General features: G+C 40.0%; 1 protein-coding gene across 2 annotated transcripts in view; it reads left to right on the top strand.

The window, feature by feature from the left end:
• Positions 1 to 23364, top strand: part of slc6a11a (solute carrier family 6 member 11a) — a 147785-nt gene that overhangs the window by 113972 nt on the left and 10449 nt on the right. For both annotated transcript variants that reach the window (XM_034166446.1, XM_034166445.1), the window contains exons 9-11: positions 1442 to 1554; positions 8229 to 8366; positions 8653 to 8755. In XM_034166446.1, the coding sequence (XP_034022337.1) occupies positions 1442 to 1554; positions 8229 to 8366; positions 8653 to 8755 (354 nt within the window). The remainder of the gene's footprint in view (positions 1 to 1441; positions 1555 to 8228; positions 8367 to 8652; positions 8756 to 23364) is intronic.

Below are 23364 nucleotides of genomic sequence, written 5' to 3' on the forward strand. Positions count from 1 at the left end.
TGCTGGTAATCTCGTTCACATAAAATTCTTAGAAGATTGCCTTGCATCAGTGAGAAGTTGGATGTCTAGAAACTTCCTACTTTCAAACTCTGATAAGACTGAAATGATCATTGGCATCAATTTGACCAGTTAACGCTCAGCCTAGGCTCGTGTGTCATACATCACACTGACAAAGTGACAAACCCTGGGGTAATTTTTGATCCTACATTGTCCTTTGACCTCCACATTAGAAATATTATGAGGACTACTTTCTTCCACCTGCAAAATGTAGCAAAGATTCATCCCATCCTGTCTATGGCTGATGCTGAGACCCTGATCCATGCATTTATCTCTTCCAGATTGGACTACTGCAATGTTCTACTTTCTGGTTTACCGCAGTCTAGCATTAGGACTCTCCAATTGGTTCAAAATGGTGCAGTCAGACTTTTGACACGAAGCAGAAAGTTCAACCACATTACACTCAGACGTTTGACACGAAGCAGAAGGTTCGACCACATTACACCCATTTTGGCATCCCTTCACTGGCTTCCTGTCCCAGTGAGATCAGATTTTAAGGTTCTGCTACGAGTCTATAAAATTGTTCACAGACTGGCACCTCCCTACTTAGCTGACCTAATTAAACCTTACGTACCGGCCCGGGCTTTGCATTCTCAGGATGCAGGAATACTTTGTGTCCCTAGGGTGAATAAGAAATCTGCGGGTCATAGCGCTTTCTCTTATCGTGCCCCTGTTCTGTGGAATGATCTCCTTGCATCAATAAAACAGTCAGATTCTGTGGAGACTTTCAAGTCCAGACTTAAGACGCATTTATTTTCCCTTTCATATGGCTAGCATGCTGGTATAGTTTTGTTTTACGCTTTTTACTCTTTTAATTCATTTTATTAGTAAACAGAGCGTGCCGCGGCCTCAACTTTACCTAAATTCTGGGTCTTTTAGTGATGCTTAGGGCTAGTGGCCGGCGATCACCTTAGTATTCTGTTTTCTGTTTGTCTTGTTGATTAATGCTGGCAAATTATACTGTATTTCTTGTCTTTCTGATGCCTGATTCTGTTTTTCCTCTCTGTTTAAGGTGCAGCTTCATCCAAAGATGGAAGTTGTATTTGTACTGGAGATCCTCCTGTCCTGTGCACCAACAGCATTTCCTGTATATTCGTTTTGTGAATTGTTCTGTAATTTATGTCTGTAGCATGGCCCAAGCAGAGGGTCACCCTTTGAGTCTGGTCTGCTTGAGGTTTCTTCCTCAGAGGGAGTTTTTTCCTTACCACTGTTGTTCTGGGTGTTAGTAAGGTTAGACCTTACTTGTGTGATGCACCTTGAGGCAACTCTGTTGTGATTTGGCACTATATAAATGAAAATAAATTGAAATTGACAGACAGACAAATAAATAAACGCCGGTGATTTTATTACATTCTTTAATGACTGTGTTTATATTTAAACACAGGACCCGGCTTGGCATTCATTGCTTATCCACGAGCAGTTGCTATGATGCCTTTTCCTCAGTTATGGGCTGTGTGCTTCTTCATTATGGTCATCTTGTTGGGTGCAGATACACAGGTAAGATTAAAGTGATTAAAGTGCATCTCAAAAAAAATCTGCATATCATGAAAAAGTTCAATATTTGTCGTGAGATATGTCAGAAAGTGAAAATATATATTCCTGTCTGTGTGGAGTTTGCATGTTCTCTCCATTAGTGGAACAGTTAACTGTAGCAATCATTAATTTCTGGAAACAAGCACCAAAATTGGCACACATACTCCTTAGACATGAAAAAACAATTGGCCACTTGAATTTTCAATTGGGCAGCCAAGTAGGGGTCAATTGAAGAATTACACAGGGGTTAAAATTAAAAGATACTCCAATTATATCACATTATTTATCTGATCACAGAGATTCCAAAAATGTATAGTTCCAACTATCTGTGACTGAATGTTATGGAGCGATGGGCAGTGATAGGCACAGTTCTGCTAATTTGCTAACCGCTAATTAGCACAGCTAATTTTTTGCTAGCTTTTAGCTTTTGTTAGCTTTTCAGCTAACTTTGAAAACCATCATCAGACCAATTAGCTTCTGATAAATTTAGTTCCACTAACTTTCAGTCCCCTAATTTTTGTTGTTGTTGTTCATAAACTGAGTAAAGTTTAATGGTCAAAACGTTCATAAACCCTAAAATCATACATGTTATTTCCTGTGTATGAACGGGAACTGATGTTGTGTTTGAACACAATATGAGTGAGTCGTTAGTTCAATTTCAATTTATTAATTTATATAGCGCCAACTCACAACAAAGTTGCCCCAAGGCGCTTCACATAATTCACAACAACACAAATTAATCTAAAATCAAAATTAAAAGCAAGAAAAGCACAGTAAAAAGATAAAACACAGTAGAATAAAAAGAAATTACAAAGCAAACACAAACAGATTAAAAAATTAATGATAAGACAGTCTAAAAAAGTGGGTCTTCAGTCTTGATTTAAAAATCTCCACCGTGTCAGACTGCCGAATAACAGCAGGTAGATCGTTCCAAAGAGCCGGACCACGGTAGGAGAAGGGTCTATACCCCACAGACTTTTTGTTCATCCTCGGAACACACAGAAGCCCTGTGCCCTGCGAACGCAAGGGCCTCGCAGGTACGTAGGGCTTAACCAAGTCCGCCAGGTAGGAAGGTGCCAGTCCATGAACAATTTTATAAACCAACAATAAAACTTTAAAATCCGATCTGGCAGAAACCGGTAGCCAATGAAGGGATGCCAGAATGGGAGTAATGTGGTCAAACCTTCTACATTGTGTCAAAAGTCTGGCAGCAGCATTCTGTACCAACTGAAGTCCTCGAATGCTAGACTGCGGCAGGCCAGAAAATAAAGCATTACAATAATCCAATCTAGAAGAGATAAACGCATGAATCAGAGTCTCAGCATCAGCCATAGACAGGATGGGGCGAATCTTCGCTATATTTCTCAGATGAAAGAAAGCAGTCCTCATAATTTCCCTAATGTGGAGGTCAAAGGACAACGTAGGATCAAAAATTACCCCAAGGTTCCTCACTTTGTCAGTATGATGTATAACACATGAACCTAGGCTAAGCGCCAGCTGATCAAATTGATGCCGATGTCTTGCTGGACCAAGAACCATCATTTCAGTCTTATCAGAGTTCAAAAGTAGAAAGTTGCTAGACATCCAACTTCTCACTGCTGCGAGACAGTCCTGTAAAGATTTTATGTGGACGGGATTTCCAGCAGCTATCGGCATATACAACTGAGTATCATCAGCATAACAATGAAGAGCAACCCCGAAACGCCGCAAAATGTTCCCAAGGGGTGCCATATACAGGGAAAAAGCAGGGGACCCAGAACGGATCCCTGCGGAACCCCGAACTTCATGCCCTTAAAGTCAGAGGTAGTGTCATTGCACAAAACACAGTGGGAACGGCCAGACAGATAAGACGTCAGCCACGCAAGAGCAGTTCCAGTAATCCCGAAACAGTTTTCTAGTCTATCAAGTAGAATATGATGATCAACTGTGTCAAACGCAGCACTGAGATCCAACAACACCAATGCTGTAGTAGTATCCGAGTCCATTGCTCACAGAAGATCATTAACTACTTTAATAAGTGCTGTTTCTGTAGAGTGATGTCTTCTAAAAGCAGACTGCAGTGGCTTAAAAAGGTCATTCTCAGTAAGATAGTCCACAAGCTGCCGTGAAACCACCTTTTCCAGATTTTTAGAGCAGAATGATAGATTTGATATCGACCTATAATTTTTCAATACACCAGGATCAAGATTAGATTTCTTGAGTAGTGGTTTAACCACGGCAGATTTAAAACAATTTGGAACAGATCCAGAGTTTAAAGAAAGGTTAACAATTTCCAGCACAGTCGGCCCAAGAATGGGCCAGAGATCCTTAAACAATTTTGTTGGCATAGGATCAAATAAGCAAGTTGTGCTTCTCGTAGACATCACGAGTTTCGTCAGCACACCTTGTGAGATACTGTTAAATTCCATGAATCTAGGTAGCACCTCAGTGGTAGTCCCCTGCTCAGTAGCTGAATACAATGACTGGACCAAAGTATGCTGAGATGTGCTCAACCTAATATCTTCTATTTTCTTTTCAAAATAGTCCAGAAAGTCCTGTGCTGAAAAAGGAGAACGCCCAACAGGTGGCTGTCCATGAATAAGAAATGCCATCGTATCAAACAAGAACTTTGAGTTATGCTTGTTTTTGTTGATCAATTCAGAATAATACGCCTGCTTCGTAGCCAATAAAGCATGCTTATAATCTAAAATAGCTTCACGCCACGCAAGGTGAAACACCTCTAGTTTGGAACTACGCCATTTCCATTCCAGCCCTCTAGCCTTCTGCCTAAGGTCACGCAAATAACTGTTGAACCAAGGTGTCTGTGCTTTGGGAAAGCGTGGCTTTAATAGAGGAGGCGCAGTCTTATCAGGTGTGGTTTTAGCGCTAAATTCAGGCTATCCGCAAGACAGTCTACCGACTGAAATTTCATCAAGCCTGAAGTTAGGATTTCAGGTAGTCTCGCTTCGAGTTCAGTCAAAGTTGAAGGTTTAATTCGTCGCCGCAATGATAGGTAAGGTTGTTGCTCCACTAAACGCGGCAGCGTAATTTTAAACCTAATAAGCGAGTGGTCAGAGTAGTTCCGTTAATGTTTATAAATATAATGTACAGATAAACTGTGATTATTAAAACTGCGATTTACTGCTTTTATTTTTTATGTATTTATTTTTCGTGCGTTCGTTTTGTGTCATGTTTACAAACACAACATGGGTGAGTTGTTACTGTAACAGTTCATAACAGTTCACAACAGTTCATTTTTATAAAGACAATGACAATGTTAGGATTTTCTTTTTATTTATTTATTTTTCATGCATTTGTTTTGTGTTTGTGAACGTAATACGTGTGAGGCGTAGCTCCATTACTGGTTTATAAATATATAATATAGAGAGAAACTGTGACTTCTAATACTGCAGTTTGCTGCTTTTGATAAAGATGATGACCGTGTTTGGGGTTTTATTTTATATTTATTTATTTTTCATGCATTCGCTTTGTGTTTGTGACCCTGGGATCACAAACACGTGTTATGTGACTTGACCTTTGAATTTACCCAGCAGCCCCTGCGGTGCTTAAACTAAAAACTGGCTTATCAGTAGCTGACAGTGTAATCCAATATGGCCGTGACTGAGTCAATACTAAAAGTTAGTGGTAACTTTTTTGCGGTTTAGCATTATAAGAGTTAACTTTTCAGTTAGTGGATTAGTGGCTATCAAAGCTAACTTTTCAGTTAGCTGTGCCCACCACTTCTTCAAACTATACTGGATTAACCATGTAATTGATCAACTGGTCTCTGAACGCTATTGACACCATTTTTTTCAACAAGGAAATCAGGGCTGGGGGGCCCTGCATGCCCAGATGGCTACCCTGCGGGCTATGTTCTCAATGCCTGGGAGAAATGGCGTGTCACATGCTTGGTGCCACTCTCTGTGGAGGACGTCAAATATTTATTTATATTTGGTTTTATTGTAGAAGGGCTGGTACTTATTGGTGTATGAGCTTTCGCTTATCATGCCCCTCTTCTGTGGAATGCTCTTCCTGCGTCAATAAAACAATCAGATTCTGTGGAGACTTTCAAGTCCAGACTTAAGACGCACTTCTTTTCCCTGTCATATGGCTAGCATACTGGTACAGTTTTGTTTTATGCTTTTTACTCTTTTAATTCATCTTATTAGTAATTGGAGCGGGCCGCAGCCTCAACTTTACCTAAATTCTGGGTCTTTTAGTGAAGCTTAGGGCTAGCGGCCGGCGATCACCTTAGTATTTCTTCTGTTTTTCTTGTTGATTAATGCTGGCAAATTATACAGTATTTTTTGTCTTTCTGATGCCTGATTCTGTTTTTTCTCTGTTTAAGGTGCAGCTCCATCCAGAGATGGGAGTTGTATTTGTGTTGGCGACCCTCCTGTCCTGTGCACCAACAGCAATTCTTGTATATACGTACATGAATTGTTCTGTGAATTGTTTCTGTAATTTATGTTTGTAGCATGGCCCAAGCAGAGGGTCACCCCTTTGAGTCTGGTCTGCTTGAGGTTTCTTCCTCAGAGGGAGTTTTTCCTTACCACTGTTGCTCTGGGGGTTGGTAAGGTTAGACCTTACCTGTGTGAAGTACCTTGAGGCAACTCTGTTGTGATTTGGCACTATATAAAGGAAAGGAAAAATATGTGCTGCCCTGACCTACCGGAGAATTGGCAAGACAGCTGCCACCAGAGCCACGACCCCTCACCTGTCCGTCAGGATTAATGAGTTGGGCAAGGCGATACATTCTGAGACTGCGTTAACTCTTGAACTCAGACGTAAGTTGGATAACATCTTGGAGCAAATGCACGCCTTGCAAAGGAAGATGTCTGAGACCAGGGACTACTCAGAAATTGGATTTGGTTGTTCATGAGAGCTGCAAATGTGTTTTCACTGCTCAACCATAAACATGGCAGGTTTATCAGCCTCTAAAGGTCAAAGCGCCCCATTGTTTTCCTCCAGAGGAATTTCTGCGGCCTTGGTGAACCATTCGGCTGACTTCTTATCTTTTGCAACTCCAGCACACACGGACAGAGACTGATACGCATGCTCCCACCCCCTTCCCCTCCTTTGTGTTCCTGTCCCCATCCCCCACCCCATCCCATCTCCCACGCACGCCACTCCCTTCCCCCTCTGAGGCACAACGCAGCTTTAGCTGTGGCAGCTCCCCATTTCCTCCAAGCTGGCTACGCAACCACATGTTGCTGCGGCCCCCCCACACTCACATTTCCTCAATTCGGATGACGGACTGTTTCAAAGTTTAGCGTACATAAACAATCAAATGTATATGCGCGGTTGTTTTAATTCTGATGTGGGCCATTATTACGTTCAACTAGTAATAATTGTGGATTAATTGCTGTGCATTTGTATGAGGTAATTTGGTGTGAAATTAATTGCCCTTTTAGGGAACAATAAAGTTGTCTGAGTCTGAGAGTGAAGAAGCACAGAAGCATCCACTGTGTTTTATCAAGTCCAAAGTCAACATAGTGTTCTACCAGGGCATTTTAGAGCACTTGATGCTCCGGTGACAAGCTTTATGGAGATGCTGATTTCCTTTTCCAGCTGGATGTGGCACCTGTCAACAGTGACAAAACTGCTAGTAACTGGCTAGCTGACTGTGATATTACTGTACTTGACTGGCCCCATAGATTCTCTATGGGGTATTGTCAAGAGGAAGAAATAGCCAAAATACCTGACAAAAAAGAACTCTCTCTCTGTCATATATAAGATATACCTTACTGAATTTTCATGCAGCCATCTGTGATGGGTTATTTTTTGGTGTTTGTTCAGGTCTGTTCCCTTTTTAAGTCTGTTAAATTATATTTATTTGTTTTATTTCTGTGTGAACAGTCCTTCAGGTTTTATTTGATTTTTGCAGTTCCTTTCTCTGATGTGTTCAGGTTATGACTTGGGGATCAAGTGTTGTATTTCTCTTCACATGGAAGTCTGTTCTCTGCTGCACCCTTGTGTTCTGTTTAATTATGTCCCAGTCACTTTTGCTTATGGAAGTTTGTTATCTGCTGCACTCTGGTGTTTTCCTTTTGTCAGTACCCTTTTGTCGCACCCTTTTTGGATGTAGACCTATTTTCGTTGAAGCCTTACCTACTCCTATTTCTGTATGTTTGGCTCACTGACTGTGTATTAAAACTTGGCAACTTTCTGAACTCACCTCCTGTGTTTTGGCTGGCTCGCATTTGGGTTCTATTTTGTTAAATACCTGGCTCTGAATCCTGACTCTCTCTCTCTCCCCCTTTATTTAAATACGCTGTAGTTAAAAGCCTCAATGTGATTAAAAACCTCTTTTCCAAGTGTGATCTGGCCAAGAAGGCAGCACAACACGGTTACAAAGATACATAACTTTCATGCACAACAAATATACAAATTAAATAAATACACACACACACACAAATAAATAAAACAAAATATTCAGTGAGCATCAGATACAGGTGCAGTTTCTAAAATGCCATCATAAAAACATTTAAAAGTAGTCACATTGACCGAGGGAGTTTTTCTCTCCATACCTCATAACCCCGTTTCACGATATTCTAACTGTTTAAGATGCAGTTGTATGAAGCGGTAATCATTCACCGATAATGGTTATCAATAACTGCTGTTAGTGATGTGTCCTGTGTGTTTTTTGTCCCTGGCAGTTTGTCAGTTTGGAGTGTTTGATGACATCCGTAACAGACATGTTCCCCGCTGCTTTTCGAAGAGGTTATCGCAGAGAGTTGTTGCTGCTTTGTCTCTGCTCTGTTTGCTTCTTATTAGGACTCCTGCTTGTTACAGAGGTGAGATAAAATATTTTTAACATTTACAAATATGTTCTTATTATACAGTTTTGTACTGGAATATTTAAATTTAAAACTACACTGATGAAAAGGGATGAATAGAATTCTTATAATGGTGCTATAATAATGAGAATAACATTTAAATAATGATTTGTAAATGTCCTCTGGCTTAAAAAAATCAAATAGAAAACAAAGGATTTTTTTTCTGAAGAATGATAAAGCTATTTTTGTAACTGTGTATTTGTATTGCTTGTCCAGTAATAGTCACTAGTCTGTCTTCCTACAGGGGGGGCTGTATTTTCTTCAACTTTTTGACCACTACGTGTGTAGCGGTAATAATCTTCTTCTTCTGTCGGTGTGTCAGTCGGTAGCAATCGGATGGATATATGGTGAGTTTTAATGGTTTCCTCTTATTAAAATACAAATATATATCAGGATTTAGTTCTATGCCTGTTTGAATTACCTTTGCTCTACTAAATAGTTTTTTATGTATCTTTGTTCATTTTGCTAATGTGTAAATAAGGAAAGTTGTCCTCTTGGAAAGGAAAAATATTCAAATTTGAGAATAATTTATTTGTCATCACTGTTTTAAAAGCCTTTACTCAATGATTTGTCAAATTTTTGAAGAAAACACTCAGATCTCCTGGGTGGTTTTACTGGAAGGTCGGGGTCAAGTGTTATGCATCACAACATCCCTTACCAAAAAATAGTACTTATAAGTATATAAAAAGTAAACTAGAAGTATACTTGAAACATACTTGCATATACTACTTTTTGGTAAGGGATGGAACTGCCTTGGCTCCTGGATGGCAACCACCCATATCTGGCACAGCCAGGTGAAATGTGGGTGTGGCCTTGACTTTCTCCACCCACTGAGGTCTTCATCATTGAGAGAATTACTTGGTGGATCTTGAGTCCTCCCACTGAACATATCTCATTGCTACAGTGTTTTTAATGCTGGTCTTGGTGGTTTGCTTCTACCTGCTGTGGTCGGCTGCTCTTTCTTCCCATATACCTGGTTCAATAGTGCAGATCTTCGTATCATGTTTGCAGACATCCTTGTAAAGGAGGACTGGTCTGCCAGTGGCCAGCTCACAATACAAAACTCTTTAATGATCCTACCATTGTCCTCATGCCAAGACATGTGTCAGGAGTGCAAATACGAGGTCTATTAGAAAACTGGCAGTTTTCTAAAAAAAAAAACTATATGGATTTGAATCACGTGTGATTACACCAGACATGCTTGAACCCTCGTTCGCATGCGTGAGTTTTTTCACGCGTGTCGGTGACGTCATCCGCCTGTGGGCAGGCTTTGAGTGAGCACTGGTCCAGCCCTCTCGGCTGAAATCCTTTGTCTGAGACCCTGCTGGAGACGGCGCGCGTTGCTTTATCAAAATTTTTTCAGGACCTGTGAAGGATATCGGAGTGGACACTATTCGAGAAACTCTGCTGGTTTTCGGTGAAAAGTTTAACGGCTGATGAGAGGTTGTGGAGTTTCTTTCGCTTTAAGGACAGCTCACAAAGCGGATTGGCGCAGCGCGGTCGGAGGTGGCGTCCGTCTGGCTGTTTCGAGCTGAAAACGTCCTAATTGCAGGCTCTGTTCACCCAGGACGTCGTCAGAGAACAGAGAAGTTTCAGAAGAAGTTGGCATGAGGAGTTTATGCGGACATTCCACTGTTAAAGGAGATTTTGTAATGAAAGAACGTGCGGGCAAATTCGCCGAGTCGGTTCTGTGACGATAACGCAAATCCGCCGCGACAGGAAAAACACCTCCGTGTTGAAAACCATTTGTAAAATTCAGGCGGCTTTTGATGGCTTTCAACAAGTGAGTATCTGAGAAATTGTTTAACAGCTGGGCATGTTCCAACTTGTCCGTTAAGGTTTCCAATGGAGGTGTTTTTCCTGTCGCGACCCCCCACGGTCGGGTCCGGCCCGACATGCAAATCTGCCCACACGTTCTTTCATTACAAAATCTCCTTTAACAGTGGAATGTCCGCATAAACTCCTCATGCCGACCTCTTCTGAAACTTCTCTGTTCTCTGACGACGACCTGGGTGAACAGAGCCTGAAATGTGGAAGTTTTCAGCTTGAAACAGCAAGACGACGCCGCCTCGGAGCGCAGATCGCCGTCAGGCGCCGTGGGCCGTCCTTAAAGCGACACTTACACACCAAAATATCTCATCAGCCGTTAAAATTTTTACCGAAAACCAGCTGAATTTATCAAATGGTGTCCACTCAGTTGTGCCTTGCAGTTTTTGAAAAAAATTTGATCAAACAAAGTAGCAGTCTCTGAGCCATTCCTAAACAATGAAAAAATCGATGAGAGGGTGGGCCACTCCTCACTCAAAGACTGCCCACAGGCGAATGACGTAACCGACAGGCGTGAAAAAACTCTCGCATGCCCACGAGGGTTCAAGCATGTCTGATGTAATCACACGTGATTCAAATCCATATGGTTTTTGAAAAAAATAATAAGGTCGGATACTTTTCTAATAGACCTCGTATACGGGGGTGTGTGTTCAGGAGAGGACATTGTTTGACACTCAACCCTTCCATGAGATCCCCAGGATTCTTCTAAGGCAACACATGTGGAAGGTGTTAAGATGATTCACAGCCATATAGACATGTCCTCAGCACATCAACCTGATGTACCTTGAGCTTGATGTTTATAGTCAGCATGCAATTATTCCAGCCCTTCTGGGATAGGCACGCCATCGTTGTTGTTGCTTTCACCAACCACATGTTCAAGTGTGTAACTAGGTTAAGGTTACTTGTAACAGTGGAGCCCATATAGTAGGTGAACTGTTCAACAACTTCAAGGGTGGTGCCTCAATGGTAATGCTAGGAGCATTACTGACATCCTGGCATGGTTTTCAGGCTGGTGGTTTAAACAAACTCGCGTGCAAATCTGGTTATGAGTCCCTAGACGGTTTTGTCAAAATGAGCTACTAAGGCTGCAGCATCAGCAACCAACAACTCTCTGATTAGCATTTGGCAAACGTTGGTTTTTGCCCTGAAAACATGCTAGATGAAAGACTTTTCCATTCATTGTGTATGCAGACATCGTCTTTAGAAGTGCTAAAGGCAAATGTGAGCAACAGGGACAATAAGATGCCAAAGACTGTGGCAGCAAGCACTCAATTCTGTTCGATTACACTCTTGATGCAAAGGGTTCTGATCTTTAACCATTGTTCTGTACTGTGCCTTTCTTGTCCTAATGGAAGGGTGTTATCTTGAGGTGTCTGGGTGGGCAACTGAGCATCTTGAGAAGCTTGAATTATCTTTTCCTGCTGACTAGGTCAGAGAGAAAACTGACCCACCTTTCGTCAAAAAAGTGACAGCTGCCAATCAAAATCGACTACGTCACTAAGCCCCGCCCCCTCTATGACGTCATAGCCAATCAGAATTGATGACGTCACTATGTCCCGCCCCTAAGCCCCTCCCCTAGTCCCGCCTCCAAGCCCCGCCCCTTATGACGTCACAGCCAATCATAATCGATGACGTCATTATGCCCCGCCCCTAAACCCCGCCCCTAGTCCCGCCTCCGAGCCCCCGCCCCTTATGACATCACATCCAATCAGAGTCGATGACGTCAGTATGTCCCGCCCCTAAGCCCCGCCCCCGGCTCCTCCCCTAGTTCCGCCCCTGGCTCCTCCCCTAGCCCCACCCCAAGCTCCTCCCCTAACCCCGGCCAAGCACCGCCTCCAAGCCATACCTCCCCTCCCACCCAGGGTCTAATATTTTAATGTCATTTTATTTCATGAATTAAAGAATGATTAAAAATACCTAGATCTTTTTAATGTATTAAAGAATTAACTAATTCTGAAATAATTAAACATAAATCAGTGTCTATTATTTAATGCCCCTTTAATATCTTTAATTCTTAAATTATTACGTTTCCTTTTCTGTTTTTTAATTCGTAAATTAAAGAAGGGGTACAAATAGCCGTCTCTCGGTTGTAAGTCTTTGCAGCAAGACGGTCAAATACCCACGCATAGAGCCGCTCGCGGAAACATGACCCCACGGCTGTAAAACCTGTTGCAGACGCTGTGTCTGTGTGTGTGCGTGCGTGTGTGTGTGCGTGTGTGTGTGCGTGTGTGTGTGTGTGGCGGGACACCCGCTGAGCGGAGATGCTGCCCCGAGGTGATGAACCCGAAGAACAATAAACAATACTCCTTATCACTCACGCCAAAGGATGTTTCAATAAACAATGCTCCTTATCACTCACGCCAAATGGTGTTTCTTTTAAGATATTACCCGATCATCATGGTGCGCGGGACACCCGCTGATCGGAGATGCCGCCCAGAGGTGATGAAGGCGGAAAAAAACAAAGTTTCTTCTCCGTCACTCCCGGCAGGGTGGCTGGGTGTCAGGCCAGATGGTATTTTTAGAGCAAAAGGTACCAGTAAGTGTTTTTCACAAAAAACCTCGTTTGAAAAACAATTTACCCTTTTCAACAATATTATAGGAAAGAACACAGGCTGTATAAGGTTTAGAATATGTGCTTTATTACATTCATTAAAGTCACACACAGAGAAAAAAGCAATTGTTCATGTTTATTAAACACAGCATACGTGAAGGAAAACATTAAGAAAAAAGTATTTGGTCCACTTACATGAAGAAAAAAAGTATACGTTCATGTTTATTAAACACAACATACGTGAAGGAAAACATTAAGAAAAAAGTACTTGTTCCAGTTACCTGAAGAAAAAAGCATATTTTCATGGTTATTAAACACAAATTTGGTCCACTTACATGAAGAAAAAAGCATACGTCCATGTTTATTAAAGGGTAACCATCAGGCTGTCGCTGTAAATTAGCTGATAGATGATTATTGTGTCTCCAGCTGCGTATAATAAACTCAAGTCTGCTCAAAGCCACTTTTTTAAGGCAACAAGTTCGCATATTTTTTTTTGTAAAGTCAACTTATTATATTTTACACATTTTGGGATTCAAACATCAAATCCTTATCTCAACACTTCACGGTAACGTTCACATGCCAGCAGCTTGGATGTTAAGTCCTAAATCTAAACATTTTCTTTGCTCACTTGTATCGCTGCAAGTTCCTGCTTTACCACCTCATTCTGACCAAGAAACATCTGAAGTGGGTCAAAAAATAACTGAAACTGTTCTTGAAAGCAGCTTTCTCCTGGTTAGTTTTTAATACACCCTGAAGACATCAAGATTCTCTGATCAGATTTCTTGGGAGACTTTCCAAAAGGGAGACATGTATTGTTTTAATATGAAAATCAGCCGTCAGCATTTTATGTCAAGTGTTCCCTGAAAATCACAGATAACTGAATGACGGAGAACTGAAGCAACAACTTTGAAGTTTCAAATAAAACAGGGTTCATCAGCATTTTTTGGTTTATCAGAATCTGAATCAGAACAGCTTTTAATGGCCAAGTATCCACAGAATACATGGAATTTGACTTTGGTTTGAGCCGCACTCTCTCTGTACACTGTAAATGCATGCTAACATACAAACGAATTAAGTTAACCAGACTCAGTTTTCAAGCTGTAGCTTCAAGAAAATTAAGTTGACCTGAATATGATGAATGAACAAAACTATTTTGAGAATTAAGCCGTCACTTGCTGGATGCTCACAGTAAATACATTACTGTAATTTATTTTTTTCAGTACAGCAAAATAAACAAGTTACTGTAATCTAGATTTTAAGTGTATTTGAGTACTGCACACTCGCAATAATTAAGGTAATCAAATCTGCTTCAAGACAACATAAATTACTTTGTAAGGCAGCAAGTTTGCATTTTTTGATTATTTTCATTTTAGTAAAGTCATCTTATTATTTTTTACAGTGTATGGCATGTAGAAATACCCTAAACAGCGAATAATCCGCAGTAAAAAATTGTACAACGTGTTTTTAAAAACCGCTTGTAATAATGAACAAACTAGTTTAGCTAACAACTGCTACAGAAAGGTGAACATTTATTAAAATGAATCTGAAATACACGAGTTGACCAACATCAGGAGGGTAAGAGTTCTAATGTTAAAACTCGCTGTTGTTACTCCGCTGTTTTATGATTTGTAAAAAGCTGCACCAGGCACTTGAAAGTTGCACATTTCCGACCAATTCTGTCAAAAACATTAACAGCCTGTGAGCCGACACACTGCTGTCAGTGTGACAAGAGGAAAGTGTGTCATGTAGAATCTGTGCATTTGTTCAGAGCGTATAATTATAAATCTCATGTCCTTTTAACGTGGATAAAGATTTAAATGCGGTTGTTTTGCAGAAGTTCCACTGAAAACACACAGAAGCTGTAATTTTTACAATTCACACGCCGTATCTGTGATAGAAACAGTCGGTGGTCATTTATTGAGAAATCTAACTGGCGGAGGGTTTTACGCTTTAAACGCTTATTTGGTTGTGAAAAGCTCCACAAAAACTTCTACTTTTCGAGCTGATGCTGGCTGTTTGCATAAATTTTTGGCTGAGTGGGGAAACGTCTGACATTATGTTTTTTTTTTCTTACTTTATGGACCTTTAAAAACTTTAGTCATATTACTAAATCATTGTTTTTCTTTTTTTCTTACCTCATGAAGGCGACTCTCTCTCTCTCCGGCTCCCCGTGTCGTCTAATAACCCTCTGGGCTTCATTTGTCTTCTTCTTCTCGTTAAACCAGAATAAACTTTTTATGCATCGCAATTATTCTCTGTCAAAAACATTCATTAATATCAGTCCAAAATATCCTCGAACCTCCGGGCATCTTGCAGGAGCGACGGTCACGTCTCGCCACAAACTGAAAGAAAAGATGCGACTTATTAAATATTTAGCCTACACTTTAAAAAAAAAACGTCATGATGTGATTTTTTTCTTCTTACCGTGTAACACGAGTCCGTCCCCGCGGCGCCCTGTTGACGGTTCGACAGACCTCCGTCGGTTAGAACACACCAGCTCCGCGTTATTAACCTGTATTTTTAATATAAATGAGATTTCAGAGGGTTTACTATCTCTGCTGCTGTGTCTGGGGGAAAAAACTTGATTAAACAGCGTTAAATAAACTCCTAACAGAATATCCACAAACTGTAACACAGACCATACTTATTAATGAAATATTTACACTTTAAAAAGTTTTGAGCTGATTTTCTTACGTCATAAAGGAGAGTCTGTCCCTGGCCTGTCGTGTCTCTAAATGATCCTCTGGGGTTAATTTGTCAGGCCGAATTCTTCTGCTCCATCAGAATAAACTTTTCTCACCGTGGGGCTCTATATCTAACAAAAAAACATCATTTAAAAATGTTTTTACCGCCGAGGATCTTTTTAAAAAAAAAAAAAACAGAAGCATTTCTATCAAAAGATTACTTAATTCACTTGCCGTGAAAGACTTTCGCACTCTGAAGAAAAAGAAAACTTCATTCCGAGAGAATGAACGTCTGCTCCGGTCAGCGGCTGGAATGAAGGAAAAACACTGCAGCAGGAGGCGGGACAGAAAACTGGACCAGCCTCCAAAACAAGCTCATTACCCACAGGTATCAGGTTTTATGGTGGACCCAAAAAACACACGTAATCATCGATCAGGGGATTTAACCTGACACCTCGGACCCAGGGACACAGCAGGACCTCATAAAAATATTGCTTCAAACGGGATCTGTGACGCTGGTCCGGTTTGTCAAAAGAGGTGCGACCTTTTGCGCTAAACACCCCAAATACACACACACAGGCACACACTTTTAAGAGCAAATATCCCCAGACCCGCGCGTGTAGTGGTCCCATACTATGAACAAAAGTGGATGGATAGCAAAGTCATGACGGATAATACAGAAATAGTGAACCTTTTAATAGTTGCACTAAAAGAATAAAACGCTACTCACAGGAGAATTAGTTTTCCCAGCTTCAGCCTGTCTTATTCCAGACATGTCAGAAACCACATGAACAAAACATCTACATATCTTTAACACCAAAGAGATTTAAATATATCCGTACATACATATGTACATACTCATATTTTTTCCCATTTCTATTCCCATGTTTCCTTTTTGTGAATATTTACAAATAAAATAAAGGTCACTGCGTGTATTAAATATATATCAGCGCCACCGGGGCGTCGTACCAAGATGTGCTGTCTTTATACACCGAAAATACTATCGCAAACCATGATCTGGTTTCTGATTTTGTGAAAAGATATCGTAATTGCCTTAAGAAAAGGGGTAATACCTCCTGTATCCAGCTACAAGGACCTTCGCACACTTTTAAATGCTGTGACAGCTTGTGTTAACCTTTGATCCTAATTTTTTTTTAATGTTTTTTCACGTGAAAATGTAACCCCTGTCTTGGGACAACCTCCCGATCATACCTTTTAAAGTTTTATCGCGTTTGCACGCTTTAAAACATTGTTATTAAGTACAGAAAGAAGTGTTAATCTTTGATCCTAAATTTTTTTAATGTTTTTTTTCACCTGAAAATGGGTTGGATGTGTGAGAGCGGCCTTCCGATCATACCTTTAAAGTTTTACCGCGTTTGGATAATTTAAAACGTCGTTATTAAGCGCAGAAAGAAGCGTTGACCTTTGACCTTGAATTTTTTATGCGCGTTTTTTGTGAAAAAATGCTTCTGGTGTGTTGAGAACGCTCTCCCGATCATACCTTTAAAGTTTTACCGCGTTTGGACGTGTTTAAAAATTGTCACGGCTCGTGTTAATCTTTGATCCTAAAATTTTTTAATTTTTTTTTGCCTGAAAACGGACCGGATGTGTTGAGAGCGGCCTCCCGATCATACCTTTAAAGTTTTATCGCGTATGCACACGTTTAAATATTGTCCCTCACATAAAACATGTTCAAGCTAAAATATCTAAAAATATTTCTAGTACCCTCAACAAAGCAAAAATATTTATTGAATTACAAAGCTCTACATATTTTATATCATTCACTTGTTTCGCCATATCTGAATTACTGCGTGGACGTTTGAGGCAACATTTACAAATCCTCACTTCGACCATTACCTTTATGATACCTTGTCAGTATTCATGACAGCCAATTAAGCAGTGTCTTTACTATAACCTTGATTAGCAATTTTAATGCGTATTCTTTATTCTATACAACATATAGCCTATTGAAATGATGTAAACTAAGGTGCAGCAATACAAATTCTATGGAAAAGAAGAGACTTACATGATTAATTATAACATTTATTAAAATAAGGGCTTACTTTCATCAATCAGCAACTCCGTCACTACATAAACGGAAAGTTCACCCCTTAAAAGTCAAAATTCAGCCAAAAGAGGGGCACCTATTCTCGTTTTGAGCTTCTCACAAACCTTCATGCGCTGCGTCTCCTGGAACTCACCGTGGAAGAATATGAAGAGCTATTGTGGAATACTTTCGAGCAAAACTGCTGACAAAGATGTTCAGATGGTTCTTGCAGGATGCTAAGGTGACACTCCATGTGGTCCGGCTGCTGATGGTCTATTTCAGAGAGCCCACGGATGGGCTTGTCCTTCTTGCAGACGTAAGTTTGTTCCTCTTCTTTCTTAAATTTTTATTGCATTGAATAATATTCTCACAACATGTATATATTTTCTGTACCCTATAGTCATCTTCCATAGGCTGACATCGAGAAGACCCTCACCCTGCCCATGATCTAATAACACTGCTTGGTATTTGGTGAATTCGCGCATTCGCATCAGATGAGCCGAAGTTATAGTCATCCCAGCAAAGCATGAATGTTAACCCGATTAGAGATATTTTCAAGATGCTTTCTGAAATAACTCCAATTTCATATTTCAGATGGGACAGAGCGTGTAACTGTGACGCTGTAATTTCAGTGTACTACAGTACCAAGAGGAGGCTGCCAGCACACTTGAATTCCTTCAAAAGTAAGCCTCTTCTTCTCCAATTGACCTATTCACAGCAGTCATTTGACATTAAATTGTATGGTCAACTCTCTCGTGGTGCTGTAATGACATAAATTGAAATGAAATTAACGATAGAAGGTTCACTTCTTCTATAAACAACAACCCTCTTTTGGAGTGACAAGATTAGGAATGAACATATCAGAGGGACGGCTCAGGTGGGACGGTTTGGAGACAGAGTCAGAGAGGCGAGATTGTGATGGTTTGGACGTGCAGAGGAGGGACCCATAGGGAGAAGGATGCTGAGGATGGAGCCACCAGGCAGGAGGAAACGAGGGAGGGCAGAGAGGAGGTTCATGGATGTGCTGAGGGAGGACATGCGGGTGGTTGGTGTGACAGAGGACAGGGTGAGAAGGAAACGATTGATCTGCTGTGGCAACCCCTAATGGGAACGGCTAAAAGACAAAGAAGATGCTGAAGATCCTGTCCAAATTACTAGTGATTGTTTATCAACAATCCTGTATGTCCATATGTTTGGAATGCGCCAATAGCCATCTCATCAATAGCCACACTGCTCAAGAACCTGATGGATCTTGAGTGGAATTTCATATAGGTGACTAAGAACGCTGTACTCCCGCTCGTCTTGTCAGCAGTGTTTAAATTTTGACTTTTAAGGGGTGAACTTTCCGTTTATGTAGTGACGGAGTTGCTGATTGATGAAAGTAAGCCCTTATTTTAATAAATGTTATAATTAATCATGTAAGTCTCTTCTTTTCCATAGAATTTGTATTGCTGCACCTTAGTTTACATCATTTCAATAGGCTATATGTTGTATAGAATAAAGAATACGCATTAAAATTGCTAATCAAGGTTATAGTAAAGACACTGCTTAATTGGCTGTCATGAATACTGACAAGGTATCATAAAGGTAATGGTCGAAGTGAGGATTTGTAAATGTTGCCTCAAACGTCCACGCAGTAATTCAGATATGGCGAAACAAGTGAATGATATAAAATATGTAGAGCTTTGTAATTCAATAAATATTTTTGCTTTGTTGAGGGTACTAGAAATATTTTTAGATATTTTAGCTTGAACATGTTTTATGTGAGGGACAATATTTAAACGCGTGCATACGCGATAAAACTTTAAAGGTATGATCGGGAGGCCGCTCTCAACACATCCGGTCCGTTTTCAGGCAAAAAAAACATTAAAAAATTTTAGGATCAAAGATTAACACGAGCCGTGACAATTTTTAAACACGTCCAAACGCGGTAAAACTTTAAAGGTATGATCGGGAGAGCGTTCTCAACACACCAGAAGCATTTTTTCACAAAAAAACGCGCATAAAAAATTCAAGGTCAAAGGTCAACGCTTCTTTCTGCGCTTAATAACGACGTTTTAAATTATCCAAACGCGGTAAAACTTTAAAGGTATGATCGGAAGGCCGCTCTCACACATCCAACCCATTTTCAGGTGAAAAAAAACATTAAAAAAATTTAGGATCAAAGATTAACACTTCTTTCTGTACTTAATAACAATGTTTTAAAGCGTGCAAACGCGATAAAACTTTAAAAGGTATGATCGGGAGGTTGTCCCAAGACAGGGGTTACATTTTCACGTGAAAAAACATTAAAAAAAAATTAGGATCAAAGGTTAACACAAGCTGTCACAGCATTTAAAAGTGTGCGAAGGTCCTTGTAGCTGGATACAGGAGGTATTACCCCTTTTCTTAAGGCAATTACGATATCTTTTCACAAAATCAGAAACCAGATCATGGTTTGCGATAGTATTTTCGGTGTATAAAGACAGCACATCTTGGTACGACGCCCCGGTGGCGCTGATATATATTTAATACACGCAGTGACCTTTATTTTATTTGTAAATATTCACAAAAAGGAAACATGGGAATAGAAATGGGAAAAAATATGAGTATGTACATATGTATGTACGGATATATTTAAATCTCTTTGGTGTTAAAGATATGTAGATGTTTTGTTCATGTGGTTTCTGACATGTCTGGAATAAGACAGGCTGAAGCTGGGAAAACTAATTCTCCTGTGAGTAGCGTTTTATTCTTTTAGTGCAACTATTAAAAGGTTCACTATTTCTGTATTATCCGTCATGACTTTGCTATCCATCCACTTTTGTTCATAGTATGGGACCACTACACGCGCGGGTCTGGGGATATTTGCTCTTAAAAGTGTGTGCCTGTGTGTGTGTATTTGGGGTGTTTAGCGCAAAAGGTCGCACCTCTTTTGACAAACCGGACCAGCGTCACAGATCCCGTTTGAAGCAATATTTTATGAGGTCCTGCTGTGTCCCTGGGTCCGAGGTGTCAGGTTAAATCCCCTGATCGATGATTACGTGTGTTTTTTGGGTCCACCATAAAACCTGATACCTGTGGGTAATGAGCTTGTTTTGGAGGCTGGTCCAGTTTTCTGTCCCGCCTCCTGCTGCAGTGTTTTTCCTTCATTCCAGCCGCTGACCGGAGCAGACGTTCATTCTCTCGGAATGAAGTTTTCTTTTTCTTCAGAGTGCGAAAGTCTTTCACGGCAAGTGAATTAAGTAATCTTTTGATAGAAATGCTTCTGTTTTTTTTTTTTTAAAAAGATCCTCGGCGGTAAAAACATTTTTAAATGATGTTTTTTTGTTAGATATAGAGCCCCACGGTGAGAAAAGTTTATTCTGATGGAGCAGAAGAATTCGGCCTGACAAATTAACCCCAGAGGATCATTTAGAGACACGACAGGCCAGGGACAGACTCTCCTTTATGACGTAAGAAAATCAGCTCAAAACTTTTTAAAGTGTAAATATTTCATTAATAAGTATGGTCTGTGTTACAGTTTGTGGATATTCTGTTAGGAGTTTATTTAACGCTGTTTAATCAAGTTTTTTCCCCCAGACACAGCAGCAGAGATAGTAAACCCTCTGAAATCTCATTTATATTAAAAATACAGGTTAATAACGCGGAGCTGGTGTGTTCTAACCGACGGAGGTCTGTCGAACCGTCAACAGGGCGCCGCGGGGACGGACTCGTGTTACACGGTAAGAAGAAAAAAATCACATCATGACGTTTTTTTTTTAAAGTGTAGGCTAAATATTTAATAAGTCGCATCTTTTCTTTCAGTTTGTGGCGAGACGTGACCGTCGCTCCTGCAAGATGCCCGGAGGTTCGAGGATATTTTGGACTGATATTAATGAATGTTTTTGACAGAGAATAATTGCGATGCATAAAAAGTTTATTCTGGTTTAACGAGAAGAAGAAGACAAATGAAGCCCAGAGGGTTATTAGACGACACGGGGAGCCGGAGAGAGAGAGAGTCGCCTTCATGAGGTAAGAAAAAAAGAAAAACAATGATTTAGTAATATGACTAAAGTTTTTAAAGGTCCATAAAGTAAGAAAAAAAAAACATATATGTCAGACGTTTCCCCACTCAGCCAAAAATTTATGCAAACAGCCAGCATCAGCTCGAAAAGTAGAAGTTTTTGTGGAGCTTTTCACAACCAAATAAGCGTTTAAAGCGTAAAACCCTCCGCCAGTTAGATTTCTCAATAAATGACCACCGACTGTTTCTATCACAGATACGGCGTGTGAATTGTAAAAATTACAGCTTCTGTGTGTTTTCAGTGGAACTTCTGCAAAACAACCGCATTTAAATCTTTATCCACGTTAAAAGGACATGAGATTTATAATTATACGCTCTGAACAAATGCACAGATTCTACATGACACACTTTCCTCTTGTCACACTGACAGCAGTGTGTCGGCTCACAGGCTGTTAATGTTTTTGACAGAATTGGTCGGAAATGTGCAACTTTCAAGTGCCTGGTGCAGCTTTTTACAAATCATAAAACAGCGGAGTAACAACAGTGAGTTTTAACATTAGAACTCTTACCCTCCTGATGTTGGTCAACTCGTGTATTTCAGATTCATTTTAATAAATGTTCACCTTTCTGTAGCAGTTGTTAGCTAAACTAGTTTGTTCATTATTACAAGCGGTTTTTAAAAACACGTTGTACAATTTTTTACTGCGGATTATTCGCTGTTTAGGGTATTTCTACATGCCATACACTGTAAAAAATAATAAGATGACTTTACTAAAAATGAAAATAATCAAAAAATGCAAACTTGCTGCCTTACAAAGTAATTTATGTTGTCTTGAAGCAGATTTGATTACCTTAATTATTGCGAGTGTGCAGTACTCAAATACACTTAAAATCTAGATTACAGTAACTTGTTTATTTTGCTGTACTGAAAAAAATAAATTACAGTAATGTATTTACTGTGAGCATCCAGCAAGTGACGGCTTAATTCTCAAAATAGTTTTGTTCATTCATCATATTCAGGTCAACTTAATTTTCTTGAAGCTACAGCTTGAAAACTGAGTCTGGTTAACTTAATTCGTTTGTATGTTAGCATGCATTTACAGTGTACAGAGAGAGTGCGGCTCAAACCAAAGTCAAATTCCATGTATTCTGTGGATACTTGGCCATTAAAAGCTGTTCTGATTCAGATTCTGATAAACCAGAAAATGCTGATGAACCCTGTTTTATTTGAAACTTCAAAGTTGTTGCTTCAGTTCTCCGTCATTCAGTTATCTGTGATTTTCAGGGAACACTTGACATAAAATGCTGACTGGCTGATTTTCATATTAAAACAATACATGTCTCCCTTTTGGAAAGTCTCCCAAGAAATCTGATCAGAGAATCTTGATGTCTTCAGGGTGTATTAAAAACTAACCAGGAGAAAGCTGCTTTCAAGAACAGTTTCAGTTATTTTTTGACCCACTTCAGATGTTTCTTGGTCAGAATGAGGTGGTAAAGCAGGAACTTGCAGCGATACAAGTGAGCAAAGAAAATGTTTAGATTTAGGACTTAACATCCAAGCTGCTGGCATGTGAACGTTACCGTGAAGTGTTGAGATAAGGATTTGATGTTTGAATCCCAAAATGTGTAAAATATAATAAGTTGACTTTACAAAAAAAATATGCGAACTTGTTGCCTTAAAAAAGTGGCTTTGAGCAGACTTGAGTTTATTATACGCAGCTGGAGACACAATAATCATCTATCAGCTAATTTACAGCGACAGCCTGATGGTTACCCTTTAATAAACATGGACGTATGCTTTTTTCTTCATGTAAGTGGACCAAATTTGTGTTTAATAACCATGAAAATATGCTTTTTTCTTC

This window comes from Thalassophryne amazonica, chromosome 3 (assembly GCF_902500255.1).
Source record: "Thalassophryne amazonica chromosome 3, fThaAma1.1, whole genome shotgun sequence".
NCBI classification, from domain to species: domain Eukaryota; kingdom Metazoa; phylum Chordata; class Actinopteri; order Batrachoidiformes; family Batrachoididae; genus Thalassophryne; species Thalassophryne amazonica.